At 42.4% G+C, this 25,658-nt stretch overlaps 1 protein-coding gene across 1 annotated transcript in view; it reads right to left on the reverse strand.

Annotated features, from left to right (window-relative positions):
- The window catches only part of TMTC1 (transmembrane O-mannosyltransferase targeting cadherins 1), a 134,459-nt gene that overhangs the window by 80,769 nt on the left and 28,032 nt on the right, over positions 1-25,658 (reverse strand). Inside the window, exons 6-7 of the mRNA XM_040061107.1 lie at positions 2,727-2,808; positions 1,657-1,760 (exon numbers count right to left, since the gene is read on the reverse strand). Of these exons, the coding sequence (XP_039917041.1) occupies positions 1,657-1,760; positions 2,727-2,808 (186 nt within the window). The remainder of the gene's footprint in view (positions 1-1,656; positions 1,761-2,726; positions 2,809-25,658) is intronic.

Consider the following 25,658-nt stretch of genomic DNA (forward strand, 5'->3'; position numbering starts at 1 on the left):
TAAATGTAGTGTGCCAGGAAGAGTCTCACAAGAGCAGAGTAGAGGGGCAGAACCGTTTTCCTCGAGCTTCCTGGAAACCACACCTATGCCGCTCAAACCTTGCTAGCTCCACCTGACATCCCAGTCCTGCACTTGGGATGACCGGCACAATGCCAATTCAGCAGCAATAGCTTCAGCTCTGACCACAGCAAGAAAGTCTCAGGTGAGAGCTGTAGTTTGAGTCTGACAGAGGAGGAAGGAAAAGCTTTCTTGCCAACATTAGGGTGTGGTCAAAAGTACATCATGGGCTGTCAGTTCAGAGATGGTCACTGTGTCTCAGTGTACCTGCAGGACTGACACTGAGACCTGCCGAAGGGATGCGTTTCCTGAATGGAAGGTAAAGTCTTCTGGGTAAATTGGCTAAAATGAGGATTAAGATCAAGCTCAGCAGAACTGGGATAATTAAAGGGTTTTAGAATCCCTTCAGAACAGTAATACTGCTTTTTACTGGAATGGATTTCCTTAATTACATTTGGAGTAGGTAGGTACAGGTGAAGCCAGGGCTGCTGCTGGGGCCAAGGGGGAACTTCAGCCAGCAGCACTCTGACTTGTTTTTCCTAAGGCTGTTAATAAAATCCGCAGCGTCAGTGGTAAAAATAGTCACTGTTTCATACCCCGAGAATGACTTCGCTTTTGGGTTTAGAAAACCCTCCCATGTCATTACAAGAGGAAAAGAGACAAACTCACAAAAGCACATGTGCAGCACAGGATAGGTAACTGAAATTAGGCCAGGATCATTTGTGACTCAGTGACCCCCATCTCAGCATAAACATATCAAAAAAGGTACAGCAGCAAATCCTTCATGCTGTGCTACACTAAGTCTGGTATTAATAACTCCATTAGAAACAAACATGTCAGAGGTTTCCAAACAAGACAATATGCTTCCTGGAAGCACTTTTAGTCTTGATGGTAATAGGAGCTATTGCCATGTTATCATAAAGGTTCCCCAAATGAGATGCAGTCCAATTCTGCAGCAGATGTTGAATAAGAATTGCTTGATCTTAACCTATGTCTCAGCTGCAATTTCACTGTTGGAATGAGGAGCCAGCAAGGCCAGAACTGACACACAGGAAGACTGCTCCCATTTTCTTTGAGACATCAGGAAATTCCTCCAGAAGGCTCCAAAGTGTCTTTACTGTCTAGATAAACAGAGCAAACACTCCTGCACATGGCCACTCCACTTTCACTGTTCAGTCACTGATATTACACCAAGAGGCATGGTCACCCCCTTTTTATACTAACTTCAGCTGAAGCCAAAACTCTGAATGCTTACATCCCATATCTCAGGAGCAGCCAGTTTTAAGATTTAGGATTATGCCTCAGTTACTGGGCTTTCCAGTCCTGTGATTAGGCAACTGAACTATATTCTTTGGGCTCTGCATAAAATAAGCACACATTTTTCCGTAAGAAAGCAACTGTACTACAACCCTACAGGACCTGCAATGTGCTTTGGGGTTCAAACAGTTCTGGTTGGTTTCTATTTCAGACAGAGCAATACCAAGAGGTAACTAAGTTAAGACAACACAAGTTTTTTCATCTGCAAACCATTTTAGTGTAGGAAAATATAGCATCAAAACCACACTTTTGACAACTTTTGTTTGACGGCTGTCATCATACCTTGTCAGTATATATGGTGAGAATGAGGCTGGATTGTCCTGCTCTGAAAACATCGGCATGGAACCTCCCATTATCCAGAGGCGGAAATACAACACGAGAATCACCTTCAAAGAAGAACATCTCAGTCAGCAATGCACTACTAAAAGAAGCTAAGACCTCCAGCAAATGTTTTGTTGTGATAGCTCTCCATGCTGTGCAAAGCGAGTCAAGTCGGCAGTTTAGGCAAAATTCAAGTTTGCCACCTTACACAGGGTGACAAACCTGCCAACCCTCAGCACAGACAGCGCACAGTGACTCTGTGTGTCCCTCTTCCATGCCTGCATTACTGACAGCAACTGACACATCTCAGTACCCACCACAAAGGCAGCATTCTGAAGGACAAATCTCTCACTCTGCTGCAGCATAGACTGCAGAATTTTGCTGTTGACCTCTACCTAAATGCAGCGGGAAAAATCACGGGTGATGTCTAGAAGTTCTTATCATTTATCCACGCTGGCATAGGTTTACGGGCAAGCTCCACCGGTGCGTCTCATGCTACACAATCCTAATTCCTGGAAGGACTTCTGCAAGCCTGCCACTCCACCTTTCTGGTAACCACTTGTCAAAGGACAAGCAAGGGGATCTGGCTCCTGGAGCAGCACAGGGAGCTGCACACCCAGAATATTCCCACGGAAGTGCTTGTCTTCTCCTCTGCAACATGTTGAGTCCTGCGTGAAGCACATCAAGCAGCAGTTTTTCATACGACTCTTACTGAGCCCTGCATTGGCGTTAACAGCATGTCACTGACAAGGCAGCCCAGTGCCACAGGGTCCCATGTATTTAGGGTAGAAAATACCTGCAGATGGTCACATGGTTGCAAGGGCAACCACTATAAATCAAAAGAAGGTTTGAAGTGACAACACAGTAATATTCTTGTTTCTGCCCAGTTGAAGCTTTCTAGACTAATTCCAAAGCCTGACTTTGTATTAAGATCTACCATCTGAGCTTTCTGAGTCTTTTGGGATACCACTACGCATTGTTCATTTCCATCAAATACACAGAAATACATGGTCAAGTCCATTCTTACTTACATAGCTTATCACCAAAGCAGCTCTCTTCAAAAAAGGCCTTGCAGTATACAAGAAATTCTGGTTGTTATTTGCAGTCAGGTAGCTGAAATATAAGGAAACAAATGTTTGTTGAAGTACTTTGGAACACTGACTCATTTTTCAAATGGAGAAAAATGTGTACATTGATTTAACCACCCTAAATGCAATAATAATGACATCACTCCCACTCTTCAAAGGTCATTTCACATAAATAAAATATTGAGACTAGTTCAACTAATACACATTATAATACATTACAGTTTTGCCGTCAAAATCTGGGTTTGGTGTGTTTGTTGGTTTGTTTTATTGGGGTTTTATTTTGGTTTTTTTTTTTTAATCTTTAATTAACCCCTTAATCCTCAGAAAAATCCCAGTGTGTCTCAGTGAGATCGCTGTCTTCAGACTCCCAGAAGACTACATGCAGACGTATTTTTAAAAGGTCACCCAAACAGAGCAATTCAATTTTAGACCATGATTAAAATGCAAAAAACTCCTTGTTCCCAGTTCTCTGCTCAGTCTCTAGAGAGGAGAATAACTACCTAGCAGAACTGATTCTAAGCATTTTTTTGGGAGCATATTCTGCATGCTTAAGTTTCATCACAAATCTGCTGACAAAGTGCTATCATAATTAATTGCACAGAGACAAACACACAGGTGGCTTAGTGTTGTAGGAATGTTCATAAAACCCTTCCTGTTTCTCAATGAGTAAAATGAAACTGTATTTGAGCCAAAACTATGCATTTATTTTAATATAGAGTAGAAGCACTTGCCAAAGTCTAAGGAACTTTCTTAATATAACAGTGCCATATCCATGACATTAATTTCATGATAATTCCATTTCTATTGAACTTTACATATGCTCCATCATTGTAATAAAGCAATGACAAAAAGAAATATAGAAGAGACAACAGGAATTTTTAAAGCATATAGTAGGTAAAAAACTATTGATAAACATGACAACTTGTTTTAAGAAGTTACAAATATCAAGTAAACAAAATAAATTCAGAAGGAAAACATTTGCAGGTTCTTCTGTAAAACATACATTCACTATGTATCAGGACACTCTATTTAAATGATTTGCATAAACTGCAGTTTGTATTGAAACACCTTCAAGGAAGCTACCTTTCCAAGCATGAAATTCTCATATGTTTCTCCTGTGAACACCGAGCATATAAAAACCACATCTTATTTCCTCCCCAAATTCCTAAGTCTATCACCTGATTGCTTCCACCCTTCAATTCCTTAGTCTATCACCTGATTGCTTCCACCCTTCAAGTCTTTGAAAAAACAAGCCTGAAGCACTTCCTAATGCAGCCAAGAGTCTTTAATACCTGGGGCTTTGTTCAAATTTTCTATAGTAGGAAGTTTGCAAGCCTGGTCACCATGGCGAGATGAAGAAAAGATTACACTGCAGAAAAAAAGCACCGTGGCAAAGCCAGCAAGAAACAGAGGCAGCATTTACCAAGATGAAAGAAGTACAACTGGATGCTCTGCACAAAGGAATTGCTCTTCAGAAAACTTTCCCTAAGTGCCATGCCTAAAACTAAGGAACTAAACCACAAAGCTCAAAGCAAGCCAGTCTTTGGAGTCTACTTATTGTGAAATGTTGACATTTAAGCACCAAACCTGACTTAAATGTCAGACTAGTCTTCAAGCGTTGAACGCCTCAAAGTGCAAAGTTTCTTGAGTTCCCACTGATTTTAATCAGGCTGCAGCAAGTACAAGGGAGATGAAACTAAGCCTTCAGCTTTGTCTCCCCATGAAAGGTCAGGTTGGCCTTCAAGTGCTCACCATGGCCCGGCTCCAAAGCCCACCGGAACCAAAGGGAAAGCCTCTCACTGACTTTAACAGCATTTGGACCAAACCCCAGGCTTTTGTCCCTTACTGGAACTCTTTATGAAACTCAAACCCCTTGCGATTTGCATCAGGAAGTGTTTGGTTGCACTCTGTTTACATTTTTATGTGTGGAGAGAGAAGAGCCCTCTATTCATCACACTGACTCTTTTCAAGAACCTGTTTTCACTCGCTTTTACTTTTAACTCTCTGCAACACGTTAGGCTGGAATTTTCCATGACAAATGTTTGCTTTAGGTAGAATTATTCTGGGAAAAGATCAACCAGAACAGTTCAGCTCTTTCTCCAAGGCTTCAATTACAGACAGAGGAGCACTTTTATCAGTGTCAAGAAGTCTGCCAACTTCATCCTTGAGAAGCATCATCACCTTGCACCAGTGACCCAAAACTTGTGAGGTAGTCATCATCTCCAGGCCATGTGTTTGCTCTCCTGCAGAGAAGCCACCTGTGGTCAGGTAATGGATAGTTCAATTAAAAAGTGAAGCTTTTCTATTTTGACAAAGCTGCTGTCCTGAAGTCTGTCTGGAAATCACAAAAGATAATATGGTTCATTGCTCAGTAAGCCTGCTCTCCTCCCATCAGATCACCCTGCAGGAGTGGCACAAACGGACAGGTCACACTCAATGCTTCAAAGATTTAGGAGAACCACGTAGTTTTCAAGAGCACCTTACTCCACCACCACTTGTGTCAGGAAGGCTGCTAGTAAAACATCGGACATCTGGTGCAGGTGAAAGAACAACACACAGTTTGTGTATTAAAACCAAATGAACTGCAAACGGGACACGGATGAGGAAGTTTGCTAAATGTCAATGACACACAGCATGTAAAATGCAGTAGCTTTTTCCACACAAAATCTCAGCTTGCAAACATATCTAAGGTTACACTGAACTTCGCTTAGGCAACCTTAAGATCAGCCAAAGCTCATAATTTTGTCTTTAGCTAGGAGAAGTAAAGAAATTACTATTTTAACAGTTAAACTGTTTTATACCCCTTTTTAACAGCTGTCTTGTAAAAAGTCATTTGCAGGTCAGATTTCCATGCATTTGCCAACCTCTCCAGGCTGCCAAACATCCCTCTGTTCACGGAAACCACTCCCTATCACCTACTCCACCCCAACCAGCACAACTGCGGTGCCAGAAATGTGCCAAAACACACATGTGCATTCACTCCCACACGAGAGCGGGTGTGGGACAAAGTCAGGTAAAGCCTGGTGATGGTAGCACCACACAGCAATATGATACTTGCAGTGTACGTGAACGTTTCAAGGTACGGGCCTTCCAGATCTTCCTAAGAAATTTATAAAATTAGAGGAGAAAATCCAGATCGTCAGGTTCGCTAAACAAGTGCAAAAAGAGCCCATTTGGGCAGAGGTTCCACTTCTGCTTCATGCCAGCTTTCCCACAAAGCAACCCAGCATGTAATTGCCTGCTTGCTATCTTTTAAAAGCCTTTCAGGAATACTTCCTAAAGCAACCAGAATCACAACAAACAATAAATCCAAGAAAAGCTTAACAAGGCAGGGACTTCTCTCGTGCAGTTGGAGCAGAGGCCAAGACAGATATTTGGCAGCCCCAGCTTCCTGAAAAGCACAGCTCATCCTGGAATCAGTTACATCATCAGGGCACTCTGAGGTTTTATAATTCAAGACAGCAGGGTAGGTGGCCCAGTAAAATTCAATATGGTGCACTTTACAGGAACATCCACTTTGCTGGTACCAGATGGACTCTGGGTTAATCAAAACAAACTTCTCTAAGAAGCAGGCAGCTTTTTTAATTTGCCTGTGCCACTGGAGGCACCGCTAGCTCACAGAACAGTGTGGAGCAGCCCCTCAGCTGTTGTTCATTGCCATGGCTCTGTGAGCTATTGCAGAGCACTACTGGAAACAGGCTTATCCCACACTGCAGCTGACTCGGCTGTGACATAAAATGATGTGAGCTTGCTCTGTGCCTCTTTGAAGGTTTTCTCAAGGGAAGCAAATAAGCAATTAAGATCTACGATGGACTCTCCATCAGGAATGTCTAAAAGACCAATATAAGTACGCAGCAGAACAAGTGTTGGTATATCAAGAGATTGTTTTGGCCAGGTGAGTTCACTCTGAGAGCATCATTGTTCTCATTTATATTCCTCTTAGGAAACAGATCCAGCTCCCAGCAACCACCAGAGTTTTGAACAAGCACTTTCAAACCCCTAATCCTACGGGAAGATATTGGAAGTATGTATAAAAAAGCAAGGCTGTTCTCTTATTCCTAATTATTGATAACCGTAAGACACCTCTAATCAAGAACATTTTTAAACTTATAAGGGGGTATTTAAAGCACATGTCAAAGCTTTAGGTAATTGACAGATGCACACCTAATCCTAACTCAGCTTGACAGACTCCCCTGCTGAGAATAAGCAAGTTTTACAGGAGCCATATTCTGTCTATACAGACCACTTTACCTTTCCTACTTAAAGAAGACTTCCTTATCATCTGTCCAGAGAGCTCCATCTTATATTGGAGAATATATCTTTTCCACCTAGCTCAGCCTATAGTCCTCCTTGAAGACAGCCCTTGAAAAGTAAGTGTGTGTACACGATATCCCAGGGAGAAAACAAGAACAAAAATCCATCATGGAGCAAAAAGAACTGACTTTAAAAAAAGAAAACCAATATATTCTGCCACATCTCAATATTTAACTTGCTTAAAGCACTTGTCAATTCAGAAAAGTAAAACACCAATCATAGCTGCAGGTTTTGCAAAGGAGAAGAAAAGCCCTCCTGCTTCCTTCTTTATGAGTAGTCTTGACCTTCCCCATAGCATGTGTGTGGCATCCTTGCTCCTTATCTCCCTGGAGAGCCTTAAACACCAGCAACCACTACCCACACAGACCTAGATGCATAAACACACAAACAGAAGCAGTTTTACAGGCTCTTTTGGGAGCCATGGAGAGGTTTTATTAAAGTCACAACTGTTTTAACTCATTTTCACTGATAATGTCATGTATCCTTTGTATACATTTTCAATTGTGACCGTATTTGGAATTCTCTCTGTTTATTGGCTTTTTGGGAAAAGCAAGGGCAGGGCATACACAGCAGAGAAGGGGATCCCACTCATGGCTTTTCCTGATTCTCTTAGGCAGTACATAGTTCATCCTGTGTGGGATGAAAGTAGAGGAAGAAAACTGGGAGGAACAGGGAGAGGAGGAGAAGAGAGGCACAGTAAGGCATCAGGAATAGAAAGAACAAAAAGGAAAATAGCAAAATGCACTTAACAGATCAAAGATGTGATCAAGAACACGAAAAAGGGTTTCTCTTCATACCAGACATTCCACTGATGTGAGGAGGAGACAAAGTGGAGGAGGGCTAACAGGAAAAATAAGACCTCATTGAAGTATGGCCACCAGATCTGCCAGATCTTGGGAAACCAAAGCATCAAGTCTGCAGTTTAAAGCTTCCATTGATTTCAGCCATTTTATTTCCTTTGCATCACACACACCTGAGGCATAGGCTCATTTCTCCCTAGCCCAGTGAAGAGCTCTTATATTTCAAGAAACTGCACTATAAGCAGCACTGATAGCAGCTTTGGCTGCTCCCCACATCAAGCTACAAATCCCTATTTACAGCTGCTTGTGCTTTTGACAAGCTTTGTTCATTCAGGCTGAAAATTTTCTCTTTGAGGAGTTTATGTTAAGCTGAAGCTGTTTTCTTCCTCAAAAGTATCAGGTAAAACAGTTCAGCTTTTCCTGAAAAAGCATTTGGACAGATTTGCCCACGTTGATGAAGTTCTGAAACCACTTTATTGGGAAAACTCAGCGGTTCCAGTTTGGAGCAAGGATTTGTTGCTTAGGAGAGGGACTGCAGAGATGGCGCTGGTTTTGATTTCAGTGACAACTGACTGTCTCTGGGCACGTGACAAGCCACCGGGAAAAAAAATCTCTATCTGCAATGCTCACTAGAGATCTGTAGCAATTCCCCAGGGTCCCCAGCCCTACCAAACACCATTTGTGAAGGAAGAGCATCAGACTCTCCTTGCATTGCTCCTGCAGAGCTATTGATATAGGAGACTCTCCTGCAATGCCTGTATCCAGCCTGGAGACCATTTGCTTGGACTGCAGAGGGCTGAAAACATGTGTCTGAAAAAGAGGCTGAGTATGTGTTACAAGGAAGAGAGGAGATAAAGGGAAAAGAAAGGAGGGGAGGCACAGAGATGAAATGGAGGGGGGAAAAGATGAGTCAGGAAAATACATACGGCAATATTCAGCCCTCTGCTGCAGTCAGAGATCCAGTGACAGTATCCAAAAAATCTGCTCCCACTGGAGCTCCATTCACTGGTGTCCCCAGGGAGCACTCAGGAGCTGGACTGAAGCACGGGAAGCAGGAAAATGCCTGCATTCCCCAGAGCAGCTCCACTCACAAAAGCAGCTGTGCTTTCCCTGAACCAGCCTAGCAGGAGCAGATGAACCCAAACCCACAGAGGACTCCAACAGACTGGCTGCTGCCTTTGGGGCTGTGCAGGGGAGATCTGGCAGCCCTGGAATACAGCCACCCCCAAAGTACAGCCCCACATCCATGGACCACGCTCACTCTGCATGCCCAGGCTTGCTAAAGGGGCCGCTTGCACAGGCAGAGAGCACAGGGTCTGCACGGCATCTAAAACACTCCCTAATCACAAAAAGCTACCTTACCTGACAGCTTTCATGTGAAGAAAGGAGCTTATCCTCCTCTCATGCCCAAGACTCAGTTATCCTGAGTGTAAATTATTGAGGTGTCCCTGGGAATCAAGCGTCCCAGTAAAAATTTACGAACAAGCCATAAAAGATGAGGAAGCCTGCTGCCTTGCTTTGATGCTGTCTGTAAAGGGTTTCATGTCACTAAACACGCACCGGTCCAGCTAGTCTGTTAATTTACCAAAGGAACCATGGTAGCTTTAACATTATATATGTCCAGTTAGGGAATTAAGGATCTAATTTTTTGCTGTTGTCTTTGACAAGGATGCCAATAAGCAAACTTCACAAAGAAAAACAACCAACAAAGAAAAAAAAAAAAAAAAAAAGCAGAGAAAGGGCAGAGAAATCAGTGTCTGTGAGACTCACTGGTTTTGGTTATCTTCCCTTCCACTCCGTGCATCACCCCTAAAAATGGGATAGGCACTTATGAGAAGCATAGGGGTAGGCAAGAGTCAGCTGGTCCCGATCCCAAACCTGAAACAACTTTTTAAGGAATTTAAAACATTTTACTGGTAGAGTTTGAGGAAGCAGGGGAAGAAAGAAAACTTTCACAGGCAAAGCTGCTCTCAATCAGGGCAAATGGTCAGCTGTGGGTTGTTGGGTTTTTTTCTTAAATATATTGGCTCAACTGAATTATATTTTATAAGTCATCATTTGGGGTCAGGTCATCCCCCAAAAAACCCTTTTGGAAATGTTTGGAGAGGCACATAATGTTTTAGTTGTGAACATTTCTGGTAAATCAAGTAAAAGGGGTAAGCAAAAGTCTGGTTTCAGAAGGAAATATGGGCACAATTTGCAAAGAAGTGCAGGGAGAAGATCACCTGAACCACGGGGAAACGTAGTCTGAAGAGTATTGCTTTATTTCAAAACCTACTTGTTTGGAATTTTTAAAAATTCTTACATAACTTACTTGTAATATGAAACGACATGCAAAACGCAATTTAAATCTATATTTTGCACTTAATTGAGGAGGGGGGGAAAATCAGGCATCCACAATTTGAACCATTGAGATATCAGGATGAATAGAGGAGCAGTCATCACACTGCTTTGATGGGGGAAGAGGACTGTGGACAGCACAACAAAGTGTGTATGGGGAGATTGGTCCCTTTTCCAAAACTTTTCCCATCCTTTAGCTACTTTAAACACAGTTTACTGCATATCGGTACTAAATACTTCAGGAAGAAGGTATTTCCTTTACAGAAAACTCTTAATCTGACATTTTCTCTACCCTGTCCCTTTGCTTCTATCAGATTAAATAAAGCAATCCGTAAATATGCCAGAGACATCTCTAAATACAAAATAAATGGTAAAATCTCCAACCTTCCTCACTCTTTTCTCTTAGGAAAAAGTCTGCTGTTTTTAACATCCTCAAAAATAGCTTGCTCTTTTTAAACATGGATGACATGAGTCTGTTAGCAATATAGTGAAGAATCAAAATAACATTCTTCAGAGCTGATATCCCTTCAGAGAAACTTTTTGATGTTTGCAATCAAATGCAACTCAGTGCCAAAGTTATACTGCAACACAGAGAGAATCTGAAAGAAAACAATTCAAAAATTGGCAGCCAATTACTTCTTTTGTCAGCAGCCCTGCAAGTAAATTGTGCCCGTACTGTTACTGTTGGCATGAAATACCAAACACTATACCTCCAAGAACTTTTATCTCTGTTGCTTTTCTGTACAAACATCTACAAATCCTTAAATTCTTCAAATAAAAAGTGGACTGGTTCTTTCATCATGTACATTTGCAGTTCAGTTATGATAGGGTTCATCTGTGAAAAATAAAAATTAAAATCTGCAATAGCCGGTAAAGATTAGTGGCTTACTTTAAATGGATTTTCCTCTGCAAAGCTATTCTTTATATCTCATCTAAAAAGATAATAAATGATAAAAGCCAAAAAGCACATCAATAAAAAAAAATAATTCTGAAACTTGGCAGAATTATAAAAAATAATTACATTTCATCCTATTTTGACCACAATTCAGTCTCATCTATTGCCAGAAAAATAAAACCACAAATGTTCCAGTCTTCTTTAAGTCACTAAGATATATTCACTTTGAACTGCACTGGTAACTTCCAAAAAATAAGCAGTAGCAAGAAAACAACACGATTTTGTAGTCTCCATTTCCACAGAAGTGGGCTTAAATTCTGAAATTTAAAAGCCTGGCAAGCATGAAAGATCCTGCAGAGTTTGTCACGAAAGTTTATGGAATATTGCACTCAGCCAAAAATACAAGCAGCTTCTGCCTTGGGGATTTTGCCACAGCCTGTAACACACCGCCAGCCTTTTGCAGGATGGGGCTGGAGCTGACAGTGAGTAAGCACACCTTCCCACCTGAGTGAGAGCCTCTGCCCCAGGCCAGAAGCACATCACCCACCTGGCTAGAGGGAAAGCACGCCGGGAACTTTGTTCAAGGCTTGTTACCTTCCAATGCTGCAAAAAAACCAGTCCAGAGGCTCCTGCTTGATTTACTCACAGGAAACAGGAATTTGCATTAAATCAAAGAGATTCTTTTTCTTTATTTGTTCTCCTTTAATGTTTACACTGCATATGTTTGATCCTATCATTAAACACAAAAAATAGCCCTTGTTGAATAACTAAGAGAAAAGTACCAGCCAGCATGGATAAAATTGCCAACCAAGAAGGACAGAGAGCTGCTGTTATTTCTGTATTTGAGTTATTGATTAAATGTAACATCCATGAAGCAGCCATCAGAATTGTTATTCCACAAACATTCCTAGAGAAATAGACTTATTCCAAGTGCCAATCACATACACTCCTGTGGTTAAAATGCAATTAAACAAGTAAAGGATCCAATATACCTGCAAGCCAGACAAAAACAAATCATAGGAAGCTGAACTGGGGAGTAAAAACAAAGGTAGGATTTTTAAAACATAATTAAAAAATGGGAAGTGTCAATACAGACTGGTGTTTGTAAGTAATTGAAAAAACTTCCAGGTTACACGTCTGTGTATTATTTATGGTCAAGCAAAAGGGCCCTTTTCCAAAATATGTCTCAGGGCAGGAGGTTGCTGCAGTGTTTTCTGCGGAACAGAGAAGCAGTGGAGTGGAGTTTACCTAAGTGGCTGCTGCCAGTCAAAGCTTCCTCCAGAAAGCACCAGCTCACCCAAGTGCACTTTACTTGAGCAAAGCTATTTCATCTGCTTTGGCTTCATTTCCCCTAACTGCTAGCTCAGGGCTATGATGGAGAAGACACAAAAGGGCACCTTTCACAAGAGCCAGAAAGAAACGGACTCTACAAGACGGACGGAGCGAAACAAGGCAAAGCCTTGATGAACATATTGTGCTTCAGGCAACTTAATAAAACTCACATTACAAAAATCACTATAAACTGTCTGTATAAATTTAAACTCTTGCCCAAACCATACGTGCTGCATTACCTCATGGGCTGCTCACTCCGGGACAAAGAAAAGTTCTGCCCAACTCAGCCATTACAGAGCAATAAAGCCCTGCTCCTTTTTTTTTTTTGGTATTGAAGGTTTTTTTACACCGTAATGCTCTTGTTTTAGAGCTCTGAGCAGATCTAGGAGTCCCTCCCTTTGCAAACAGCCACCTGACAGCACACCAGAGCAGCTGTCTCCAGAATTAGGACAGAGATATCGAAACACACAGAGGCAAATTGATCCGATCGATCTCTCGGAGAGTTGAGAAGCACACAGTCCTCAGAGACCTTTATTATTTCAATCTGCAATGAAAGGGCCTGGCAGTAAACTACAGAGAGCCAGTTTTATAAGCTGGGAGGGAAATGATTATAGAACATTATAGAACTGTAGCAGTTCAGGGATCTTCCAGCTGGTTTAAATGATTTGGCTTCCTTACAAACATATTGAAAGAGGAAAAAAAAGGGAAACTTCTGAAGGTCAACCATAAGTGCTGTAGGTACCCCATGAAGCAGATTTACCAATTTATTCTCAAGCATTTAATGCAGAGATGAGAATGGGGGGAGGGAGGAAGAGTATAGAGGGAGAAAGGAGGTTACTGCATCCATTTGCAGATATGGCTTAAGGAATACCCATGCACAAATAAGCAAAATAGACTGAGCTCCCTAACCACCCTGAACTCCACTGACCACAGCAGGAAAACGCTCAAGTATAAATTCATATTTCCCCAGGAAAGTGCTGAACTGACCCCACTCTGCCCCAGTTCAAAAGGTAACTTTTGCTTCTGAGAAAAGTACCAGCAATTCCCAGAAATACCCAAAGAGAACAGGCGCTAATTCTTTACCTCCTTCGTTTGGTTTTCCTGTTTTATTACACGAGCTTAGCTATTATTAGCTATGTGCCATACAGAAGTTTTGCAGGGGAGCAGTAACATATCTAAAATGCCTGGAGAGTAAAGAAGTGTTTGTTTCAGTTGAAACTTTTCAGTTACTTCAAGCCAGATTTGTGAATAGCTTTGCCAGCCTCACACTGCACTTTCTTAAGCTCCACAAGAAAAGTGCATGGAGTTGCACTGACCAGCCTTCAGCAACCCAGGCTGGTAAGAACAAGAAGGAACATCTTAACAGCTTCCTTTTTCTATTCCACCCCTAAGAGAAGTGTGACTGTTACTGACTGTTACCGAATCTAGCTCTTTTTCTACATTTCTTATTTAGACAATGTCCAAAATAGAAACAAAACATGTCATTCACTCAGAAATCCTTTCTTTTGTTTTGCATTTTGGAGAGGGAGGGGGGTTTGCAGATGGTTAGGGCTAATAAAAACCAGTTTCATTTAAGCAAAGCCTTCTAGGATGCCCAGGTGTTGAGTTTTGTTGGGTTTTTTTCATTGGAAAGGATCTAAAATTAATTTTCATCCTGCTGGGATTCAGCAGGAGTTCACTCCCTCCTTCCTCCAAGATCAGCAGGCCACCCTCTGCTTTGGTTCCTTGTCCTCTGTACCCTGTGCCTGTCCCTGGGCACAGAGCAAGGCTGAAGGCCATCTGCAGGGTTGGACCTGCTGCAAATGTGATCAGGATCCCGTGTCTGCCCCTCCAGTAACATCTGCAGAAGAAGTACAACATCTGTGTTGTACCATATCACAGCCCTTGCCTCAGCCAACCATCTCCCAGTCGCACACAAGCTCACTTTAAAAATCAAACATGCCAGACACCTCATTTATTTCAATTTCTCTTTCTCTGTTGCTGATCTGTCTTCCTGACTCTGTAAGGCCAGATCTGATAAAAATAATATCAGCATCCAGCAAGTTATGGTAAAGGAAGTCAAAACCCTACAGACCCCTATTCCACTCTCACTTCTGTCAACAGCTGGCTCTTGCTGACTTCACAGCAGGAACCATAACTTCTTTCCCCTTCTTTATGATTATTTTTCAGAACAACTCTTGGTAGGGAGCCAACACTTGATGAAGAATGAGACAATCCCATCGGGTGCTATCCATCAGTGTCCTGCCAGCATTCCTGGCACTGACCAAGCCAGCATTCAGGATTTACAATGCTCCTGTGAGCACATCACTGCTCAGGATCATCACCCTCCACCCAAGAGGGGATACTCCCTCTCCCACCCTCTCTGCTCTGCCTTGGACAGCACTCAGTGGGAATCTGACAGATCAATCTACTCTCACAATATGAAGCACCCCAAGCCACACACTAAAATCCTGGTGAAAGCAACAGAAAGCTCATCTCCTTGGACTCAGCTCCCCCAAGCCCCACATTGTCCAGACGCAGCTCAGGCTTGACAAAAAACAATTAGAGCAACTACTGGAGAAAAACACCTTTTGGATCTGGTATTTCTTGTGCACAACAGTGCAAGATACCTTCACCTTTTTGGCACGCCTGCCTTTGAACTCACAGCAACTGATACCAGCTTTGATGGAAAAATACGTTTCTGAGCCTCAAAAAGCACAGGAGGGCTAAGCTTTCCCTTTGGTGCTCTGTGGGTCAATCAAAAAGATTCATAAAAGGAAAAACTTCTGTCATCTCACAATACCAGCACACAGGCTGCCTTTTGACAGGAAAAAAAAATAAGATGACTACAAATAACGTTGATATGGTAACACATGTTTAAAATCAATAATGAGAAGGCCAGAGGAGAGCTTATCCAGAATCCTAAGTGCCAGCCTGCCAGCACTTTGGCAGAGGCAGCTCTGGAAAAACAAGGTGGAGATACTTGTTTAATGGCCTGCAGCTTGTCTGTGTCAATGCAATCACACCTCAGCCAAAACCCAGGGACCAAACAGTTCCCGGATGCAGAACTTGGGCAGGCTCTTTGGGACCACACACCTCAGGTCTGAGCAGGAGCACCTGGCTGCTCCACAGCCACTGAAACCCTCCAGAGCATCCAGCCCTCGATCACTGCCAAGTTCAGCATGAGCTGCACTGCTGGGCTTCTCCTCAAAGACACAAATTTTGGTAGCTGTCACCTCTGTCTCTGTGTATGTAGGCAAGCTGTCCAGCCCACAGTCCACCACACTACCTACCCAAGGGCTCTCCAGGAACGTAAAGACCATGGTCATACTTCCCATCAGAAGTTTTGAGGATTTCACCTTCACAATGGCAGAGTGGATTATATCAAACAATCCGTAGCAGTGCCTAGCACAAAAAAATGATAACATCACCACCACTGGAAATTAAATGGGAGGATGTAGGACACAAAATTCCTTGTGCACTCAAAAAAATGAGCTAGTGTGTGTGTGCTTGGTACAATGTACCTTCACCAGCAAATAAATATTTTGTAACAAGTAGCTTTTCATCCCAAATGGCTTCCCTGCAATTTCCAGAAGCATCCATTATCCAGCCTCCCAGATGTCCTCAAGCCGCTTCATGGACACTTCTAAAAGCAAGCATGTGGAAAATGCAGAACTGTTCCCGTGATGAAGCCAACCGTTTTAGAGGAACCACAGATGTGATTCCTAACATCCCTAACACTGGTTTCCCTAAGTGCATTTTGCAACCACGTCAACCAAAAAAATGCCAAAAAAAATCCCCCAACACTGCAAACACTTTTCTTACGCTTGGGTCAACGCTGAGAAGAAGCGACCCCTTCTCCAGTTTTGTCCTGTTGTGGATTTACACCTCAGCACTGTGGTAACAACCTGAAACAGAGACCTGCTTCAAAGCATTCATAATGGGGACTGGGAAAAAGGGCTTTCCCAGTCAGCCTGATCGGGCATAGTTTATGTGGGACACAATCTGCATCTTTACCCTACTGTGGACTGAAAGCAATCCAGAACTTTGGGGGTTTCCATTCCTTCAGCTGCTTAAAAAAAGGATGTGCTCCATATTTTAAGAGAACAGCTGACACATTTCAAAGTCTCCTTTTAATTTCTATCATGAGAACAGAGAATGGGAAGGCTGTGTAAGGAAATACTGCTTTCAAAATAAACTAGTGCAGTATGAACATTGTTCCTGAGATTTCAACGGGGATGACTCCCACCTTCAGGAAGAAAGACACCTGACTCCACCAAAAAAAAAAAAAAAAAGCTTTTATGAGACTAAAGTTTCAGATTATGTGAGTTAAAGAAAAGCATGGTTTTTTACCTGTCTTTTTCTAAACCTAAAAACCTCTTAGATTATTTTTTTCCTAGACTTCAAGGCATACACTTTTCTCCAGGAGACTGAACCACTGCCAAAACCACACTGCTATTCAAGGATCTTAACGTGCTTTGCAAAAACATTAATTAAAACTCACACAGTGAGAAGAGAGTAAGGCAGGATCTTTTATTTCACAGCAAGGAAGACTTCGCCACCAAAAAAAAAGGGACAAAAAGATTTGACAAGATTCCAGCCATCTCAGAGAAAGTGTGCTGCAGAGAACAGCAGAGAGGATGCTGGGAGGGCAGAGAAGAGTAAAATCCAGCATTTTATCTCCTGGCAGTGCTTTTGCTGGACTGTGCTCCTATTATGCAACATTAAGTTGGTTGAGATTGAAAATGGTGATTGAAGAGTTGGTTTGCTTACTCCTGGCCCTCCTCTGCTTTCTCACCACACCCACACAATTGCTGCATCCAAATACGCCATCCACACATCCCAAACAAAGCAGTTGCTAATTATCATCTCTAGTTACAAGGACATCTCATCTGAACTTCTTCTGAGATCTATCACACAGCCATTATTCCTCTCTGCAGCATGATTTCCCATTCAAGTGTGGCAAAATAAGGCAACAGCTATTTAAATGCAATTTGCAACATGATCTGTGTGTATTAATTTCTTCATGTCTTCTGGGAATATAGTACCTAATCCATAAATATACATCCACTTGCTTAACAAATCTGTGGACAAAAGCAAAGTAGAACTAAAGGGACAATTTAATTTCTACTTAATTTTACACACTCATTACTTCATAATACACCAGCACCATTCCTTCAAAGTGAACTAAGGTTAGGAAAGCTCTTAATAAATCCTTACCACCATGGCAGAGCTAGAAAGGAAAATAAAGGGGCTCATTCACATCAGACATAATTTCCAGCTTTTGTAATTGTTATTTCCCTTAAAGAAAACCCCAAAAGCAGGTTCTTGGTCACTGCCCAGTACTCCTGCAGGCAGAAAAGACAGCCTGCAAAGCTGTGAGTTCAGCAGAACAACAATGCTTTCCTGAAGGTAGCAGGTCAGAGAACATTGTGATTCTCTACCCAGGAGGCTGGCACACATCCTAAGCAAAGGTTCTATCCACTTGAGCCACCACAGCATGTGGGCAGGAAGGAGGAATAAAGCAGGTGAAAGTAGGGAGCAGAGCTCCTTGGGTTCTGTTTCTTAACATAAATAGCTCCATATAATACATTTTACTGAACCAGAGCACCAGAAGAGTAAAGCAATCTGTAACCACTCACACTTGCACATTTTCAGCTCTTTGGACCTCAGTACATAACTGACACCATGGCTGATACTGAGAGCAGATACCGTGGCATCCATGCATGAAATCATCTACTGCCCGACACCAAAGGCTCTTCCAGAAGTGCAACAGAAGTGTTTTGTCTTCACACCAGGTCAAGAGACTGTACCACAGAGTCTATTTTTGTTACAGAAAATAATATTTTCAGACCAAATTTGTTTCCAAAACAAAGGAATTCGACTCCCAAAGCCTGCCAGGGAGAGGGAAGAACAACATTCCTTCCTCTGCTCTCAGGAAATTACTTACCCAACTGCTAGGAGGTGTTAAGACGACTGAGTCTCCTCCTGATGCCAGTACTGGAAGGTGTCAAATGCCTTCATATCACTCTGCTGTCAGAGCATGGTGAGGGAGTCGAGCACCACACATCCAAGCTCATGCAAAAAAGTTTATTTTGTCTCCTCTGATCCAGAAACACTTCAGACCACTAATACATGCAGCTCCAAGTTATTTCCTCTCTGGCTTTTTTTCCTTTAGCTAAAAAGGAGTTGGTACCATTGCTGGGTGATGGGTGCCTCTTAGTCAGAGCTGGAGAGCCACTGGCCTGAAGCTGATGCTCAGCAGCTGACAGACAGAACAACCCAGCCCACAGAAGACTTCCCTCACCCTGCAGCAATCTGAACTCCAGCCCATCCAACAGCAGCTGCTGTATTGTCTCACATGTCCATGGAGACCAGCAGCAGCCAAGGAAAGCCCCCAGCTTCACCTCACGGCTGAAGAACAGTCAGTCAGCCCAGGGGCTGGGCTGAGCATGGGGATGACTGTGTCTACACATCTTCCAAGGGGGACAGAGATGAAAGAAGTGCACACCCTTCCCCTGGAGATTTAGCATCCCTTTCAGACTGTCTAGCCAAAAAGAGCAAATCACCCTCATCCAGTAACAGGCAATCTTTCTGTGGGACTTTGTGGATAGAAATCCATGGCAAAGACAGAAGAAAAGGCAGATGTCTCTCTGGGAAGACAACCCTCTGGGACATAGAAGTACGCTACCAAGAAAGGAAAGATAATTATCCTTTTCTTAAACTATGATTATGTTATCTCTGCTTACAGGCTAAATCATTTTCACAGTCCTTCAGACTGACGTAACAGGTAAGCAGCACTCCATTGGCATGGCAAAGCCTATCTAACACACCCATGGAAAGGGAGCTGGGGGCTCCAAAAGGCCTGACAGAATGAGAACTAAAGCCCTTGGGAGTCCAGAAGAAAACAAGAAGCAGTAAGTCCTTTCACTAATATGTGGGGAAAGTGTTGATATTTAAATTTTGGTCCAGTGTTAAGTTTCAGTTCTCACTTCACTTAGACATGTGTACAAAGCATAAGCATGAGCCACTATACAAAATAATTCAACTTCCTTTTTCCTGCATGCCAGTTAGTAGGATGGAGCAGGAGGCTCTCTCTAGTGCTTCACTCACCTATAAAATTACCTTAAACATATCTGGTGGAGATCCCGACAGTATTTTCTTCATCCCTCACATTTGCAGTTGCTGATGTTCCTTGTTCTGTGCTTTCTTAAAATGGTTGCAAGTCAGAATTAAAAGCTTAAGTTTCTGAAACTGCTGAGATTCTCACGGCACTTGACCAAAGGACATAAATAAAAATGAAAACAAGCACTCCTAACATACCCTTCTCTTTGGCAGAAGCAAAGGCAGCTTCTCTGGAGAGTCTCAGGTATTGTCACTGCACAAAACCTGCCTAGACAAAGCCAGTAAGAAGGTTAGTATGTTATTTAGTAACAAGAAATGGCAATCCTGTGTCCCCTCCTCAGAAACACTTACAACATAAAGAGTTGCTGCTGGATTCTCAGACTTTAACCCCAGTTTTGCTCCTTGACAGTCTCTCTCGTTCTGTGTGCCCACACATTAACACGCAGGCAGGAAAAGGAAGAAGGATAAAAGAGATGCACAAACATAAGGATTAAGTGGGCAAAAAATGGCTATTGAGGTCTTTAGGCAAAGAAAGCTTTCCAGGCAAGCTTGTCAGACAAATAGCCTTCCAAGGGGAGCCTTGGAGACAATCCAACCGGACACACAAAGCACTGAGCTAGTCTGTGAAAGGAATTACATAACTGGCTGTGCATGATAAGAGGTTCTATGTCTGATAAGCCAAATAGTCCCTTACTACCTGATGTTCATTTGACAAAAGTGACTGTTTGCAGATTATCTTCTGGATTGTGTTAGTTTCTTTAGGCTTGGGGCTTTTTTTCTTTTACCGACTCAGAGAGTGTATCTCCTTTCTTGCTAAAGCCACAGCAAGTCCCATCAGAGAGGCAGTCCAAGAAAATCAGCATGAACCGATTGCAAAAGGCCTTTAAAATCAATAATCTAAAATTCACCAAGCCTAGTTTAAGAAGGTGAGAAGAATCTCAAGAGTCAGGTTCAGCAAGCTGGTGAGATCTGCACTGCCAACCATCCCATTCCCTAAGCCTGCAGCTTTACCATGAGGATACCAGAGATGTGAAAGCCTCATCTGCGCTGCACACGAACAGAACTACAGCAATCTACACCAGCTGTTCTGCTGCAATGACCCAGTAATCATCATGATTATGTGTCCCACTTACTGGGGTCTGTGCTAGAGGGATTAGCAGACTGTGATCATCTCACTAAGCTCTACTCAAATAGGCATTAAACATAAGGGCCTAAACGTCCAAAATAATTTCCTGCTTAAGTGTTTGGGGTGCCCAAGAGAAGACAATTCCTAACTGCCAGAGAGCATTACCCTGCAAGTGATTGCACAGGGAATCCCACAACTCAAAAGCATGCCCTGGAAGCCCATCTGGACTCCCTCAAGAGCCCTGCAATGTTATCCAGTTGAAAAGGCTTTGCTAAATCCTTTGACACTGTCAAAGAGCCAGTCCCCCAGAGCGTTTCCCTGGAGTTACTGGCAGCCTATGGTTTGGACAGGTGCAGTGTTCATGGGGTAAAAATCTGGCTATGGCCAGGCCCAGAGTGTGGTGATGAATGGAGTCACATCCAGCTGGAGCCTGGTCACTGGTGGTGTTCCCAGAGCTCAGTGTTGGGGTCAGCTCTGTTTAATACCTTTATCAATGATCTGGACAAGGAGATTGAGTGCTCCCTCCGTCAGCTTACAGGCAACACCAAGCTAGGAGGGAGTGCTGATCTGGGCAGGAAGGCTCTGCAGAGGGATCAGGACATGCTGGATCAATGGGCTGAAGTCAGCAGTGTAAGACACAACAAATCCAAGTGCTGGGTCCTGCTTTTGGGTCACAAGAAGCCCTGCAGTGCTGAGAGCAGGTTGTACTGAACAGGGGGTCGGTCTCTTCTCCCAGGTAATAAGTGGTAAGACAACAGGAAATGCCCTCAAGTTGTCCCAGAGAACGATTAGATTGAATATTGGGAAAAATTTCTTCACTGAAAAGTGTGATCAGGCATAGGAACAGGCTGCCCAGGAAGTGTTCAAAAACACTTTGGGGCTATAGTTTAGTGGTGAACATGGTGGTGCTGGATTAATGGCTGGACTCCATGATCTTGAGGGTCCTTTTCAACCTTAGCAATTCTATGAAAACTAAAGTTATCTTCAAACGTGTCTTGAGGGATGACCACGCCATACCGAATTCCCAGGACTCCTGCCTTCCCTGAAGCTTCCCTCATGTCCTGACAGTTACCAGGGGGACAAGAACACACTGAATCACCACACTAAATCAACAACAGTAATCACAAACTCTTGTGTCCTCCCATGGCAGTGGGACATCTTTTGTCAAAACATCTGCCTTGAGTTTGATATGAAAACAGTTCCCTTTTTCAAGCTCTCACATTATGGTTTTTCTTCCTTGATACCTTTTTTAAGTAAAATAAGATATAAGATCTGCCACCTACTAAAATATAAGCTTTACAGGCAGAAAACACTTTCAGAAATTAGAATTAAGAATCTTACTGAACTTTACCAAATCTTGAGTCATCGTTCTTTTCATACAAGTGTGCACTTCATTACTTGGTAATGGAACAATAATTGCTCTTCAGTTATGCAAGATGCACCCCTAATTTGTAAGGGGTTTCTGGAGAGGTAATGACAGATGCTTTAAAAAAATCAAATATGAGAATATGAAAAGTCATTATGTAGAAGATAATGGTAACCATAGAGTAGTCTGACAGCTGGGTCACAGTCTCAGCTAGTATAAAGGCACAATGCAGATATTCTGGTCGTATCCATTCTTATACACTGAACCTGAAGCCAAATTATTCATATTACTTTGCACTTCAATCTAACTGAATCTCACAAATGAAGCATCATCTGTGTAGGTCAACACCTGACATCCCTGCTTTCCTGACAGCTTCCTACACACTCTAGGTAAGGCTGCCAGCAACTCAGCAGAAGGCATTTTTCCCCTCTGAAATTATGCTTCCTGATTATAAAACACTTTGGATATGAAATAAAGGTATCAATCTATTTATTTTCTGGTTTCTAGAAGTAAATTCAATATAAAACCTGCTAGGAACTATATTGTGAGAGATAACCTTGTGTTAAAAGGGACGATCTTTCCAAATTTTCTCCATCCTGTTTCCTCCAACTTTACCACTATGACCAGGGGCTCAGTGCAGCATTTCAAAGACCACATGTTCACTCACAGCCCTTCCAGACAAAATGTCAGCTCCAGGCTTCGAGCACTTGCATTTGCTGATCCGTAGCAGCGCTCCTAAGATCGGGAGCAGCACACCATCCAAATGTCATCTGTGCATGCAGATGCAAGATTAAGTGCACCCCCTCATATAACTAATTTTCCAATTAAGATTGAAACACTGTTGCACTAAAAACACAACAAGCACACGGGAAGAGCTTGTTCTTGCTCCACAGGGATTTATCATCAAAGATACACTAATTTTACTCTAATCTAGTTGGTTTTACTCAGCATAGCTTTTACAATATGCCAATTTTGCACTGCAAAACATAACTGTATTTTACTGCTTTCAAACAGTTTAGCATGCCATCCAAAGGGAAAAAATTTAAAAAAACAAGCAAAACAAAGATGGGCAAACACTTAGAAAGCTTGCTTCACCCACTCTGATCTCCATGCCAGGGCAGACATATTATTAGCACGACCTAAGTATCTAATGTGAGTCTTCTTCCAATCCAAATACATAAAGTGCATCACAACAGCAACTGCTGAGTAGATGTACCCAGAGGAGGCCCAGCTTTTTATCTGTCTGGAAGAACAATAAAACAACAATCACAGACTGCAAAACTTTCAGCAAGGAGAGCCCTGTTTAATCTACTGGAAAAAGACATAATGAGATGCAGTGCTTGGCGGTTGAAATTGGATAGATCAGACTAGAAATAGGGACATTTTTAATAGTGAGAATAGCATACTGCTGCAACCATCCACCTAAGGATTATTTCAAATACTCCCTCACATCAAGTCTTTCAAGTCAGGGCTCCTGACAGATGTGTGTGTGTGATACGGCTCACACAGAAATGCAGGCTTCCTGCAGTAATTCTTACATGGAGCTCTGTCTCTGGCACCACGCTCTAATTCAGATTAGATGATCATAAATGGTCCCTCTTGACCTTAAAAATCTACAGTGATGCTCAAGTAATGGTAAAAATTACTTCAAGGGGTCGCAGCTCTGCATAATCCAGAGAGATCACAAACTGTGTGACAGCTCTGAACCAACAGCCTGTGTCATTTCCATCCCACACAAACAGGCTGAGGGCCACAGACAGAGCAGGGCTGGACAGCTGGCAGACAGGAATCAAATTTAGTCCCTTGCTCTTGGGTTAGCAAAAGCTGAAAGAAAAAATCACCACGTACCTTGAAGAAGCACTTCCCCCCTAAAACATCAGCTGCCTGAAATGTCAAGGACTTTGAAAAGAAAGAAAGAAAAAGTGGTCTAATTCGTATTTCCCAGCAGAGGGTTGCTACAGCGTGGTCTTTATAAAAAGGGCACAGGAAGAACAACAAAAAATTCTCTCTTCCCCAAATGACTGAGCCAATGTAAAATAGTTAATCCTGGAAACATTCTCAAAAGATTAGCCATGGCTCAACTAACTTTAACGATGATAATTTTTAATTTAATTTAAAGTTGAATATCCTTGTGCAATAATGGCAGAGATGAAGGACTATTAGGGAATAATCTTGTTTATGGATCAGTGAACTCAGAAAATTGCCAAGGCACTGTGAAACATATTCCTTATTCACACCTCATAATTAACTGAGTGTTCTGCTGCAATATTAAAGTCATCTTCGTTATGAGAAAGCAATTCATTTGAGCTGGTAGGCCACTGAGGGGGTCTCATTTGGTTCTGGCATTTCCAAACTCCCAAGAAAAAGCACCTTCAATCCATAAAAACACCAGGCTCCCATAGTGTAAGGGAAGGCAGAGAAAGACTTTGGTCCATGACAAAAGCACATCTTGTGCAGAGAAAAACAACCACTTCTCTCCTTTAATGCCACCTGCAAGCATTTCTCTTTCAAAGGCAATCAAAAGAAGAAAATACAGTTCTCTTAATTAATTCACACTGAAAGGCACTTTTGATGGAGTCAAGAGGCCAAATCAGATCAAAGTAAATAATGCAACAAATAGTGACATGAAAGCCCTGGGACAGCAGCTCTCATGGCTTGCACTGTCTAGATCTTGGTACTCAAAAGCAACAAATGCTGAAGCTTTCAGCTTCCAGGAAAGCAGAGGATGACAGGGGGGGCTCTATTCTTTCAGCAAATTTTAAGAAAGAAATTGTCAATTTACTGGGAGGAAGATTTTGTTGAGGTAGATCTGCTTAAGATTTGGGAAATCCTGGGTGAAGTCTCTGCTTTATGTCAGATTTTATGTTTGCGAATTTGGGCAAATGCCCAAACCTTCTGCCCTTTGGTGTAAGAGAGGTAATGCTTCTCCCTGACTGATAGAGCATAGACACGAGGCAACTCTGCCCTTCTACTCAGCCCACAAGTCTTGCCCAAGGTTTCTTTGAGATATTACTGATCCCCAAAGAGCAGTCAAGAAGGGAAGGATATATTGTAAACCCCCATCTAGGTAACAGAGAGCCAGCAGTTACAGACTGCGATGGTGTCATCTCTGGCCCCAAAATCAGCCTGGCTCATCTTAGCTTAGTTCAGCATCTCACTCCAGCCTTTCCCTTGTAATGGGGAACGGGCCAGGCAGATGCAGCCAAAGCCAGTACACACAATAGAAAACATAGTAATAAAATATACTCAGATTTTTCCATTCTGGTTTTTACTGTACATATTACCTAAACAGACTCCAGTCAAAACAAAAGAATAAAAAATAAAGAAAAAAAGGGATGCCATAAATCAGCACCAAAAAAAAAAAAAAAAAAAAAAAAAAAAAAAAAAAAAAAACAGCTTGTGAAAAACAGAGTAATACAATGAATAAAAATTTAAGTCCCAGCACCTGGAGTACTGCATGATCTCCTTAGTCCTTCCCTTCCTCTGCCCATTTCCCAAAGGATCTAATAGAGATTGAAGAGGTACAGGGAAGGGTAATAAGGCTCATCAGACACATGGAATGGTGTCTGCGTGAGGAGAGAGTCAAGAGAACAGGGCT

Source organism: Hirundo rustica, chromosome 4 (assembly GCF_015227805.2).
Source record: "Hirundo rustica isolate bHirRus1 chromosome 4, bHirRus1.pri.v3, whole genome shotgun sequence".
NCBI classification, from domain to species: domain Eukaryota; kingdom Metazoa; phylum Chordata; class Aves; order Passeriformes; family Hirundinidae; genus Hirundo; species Hirundo rustica.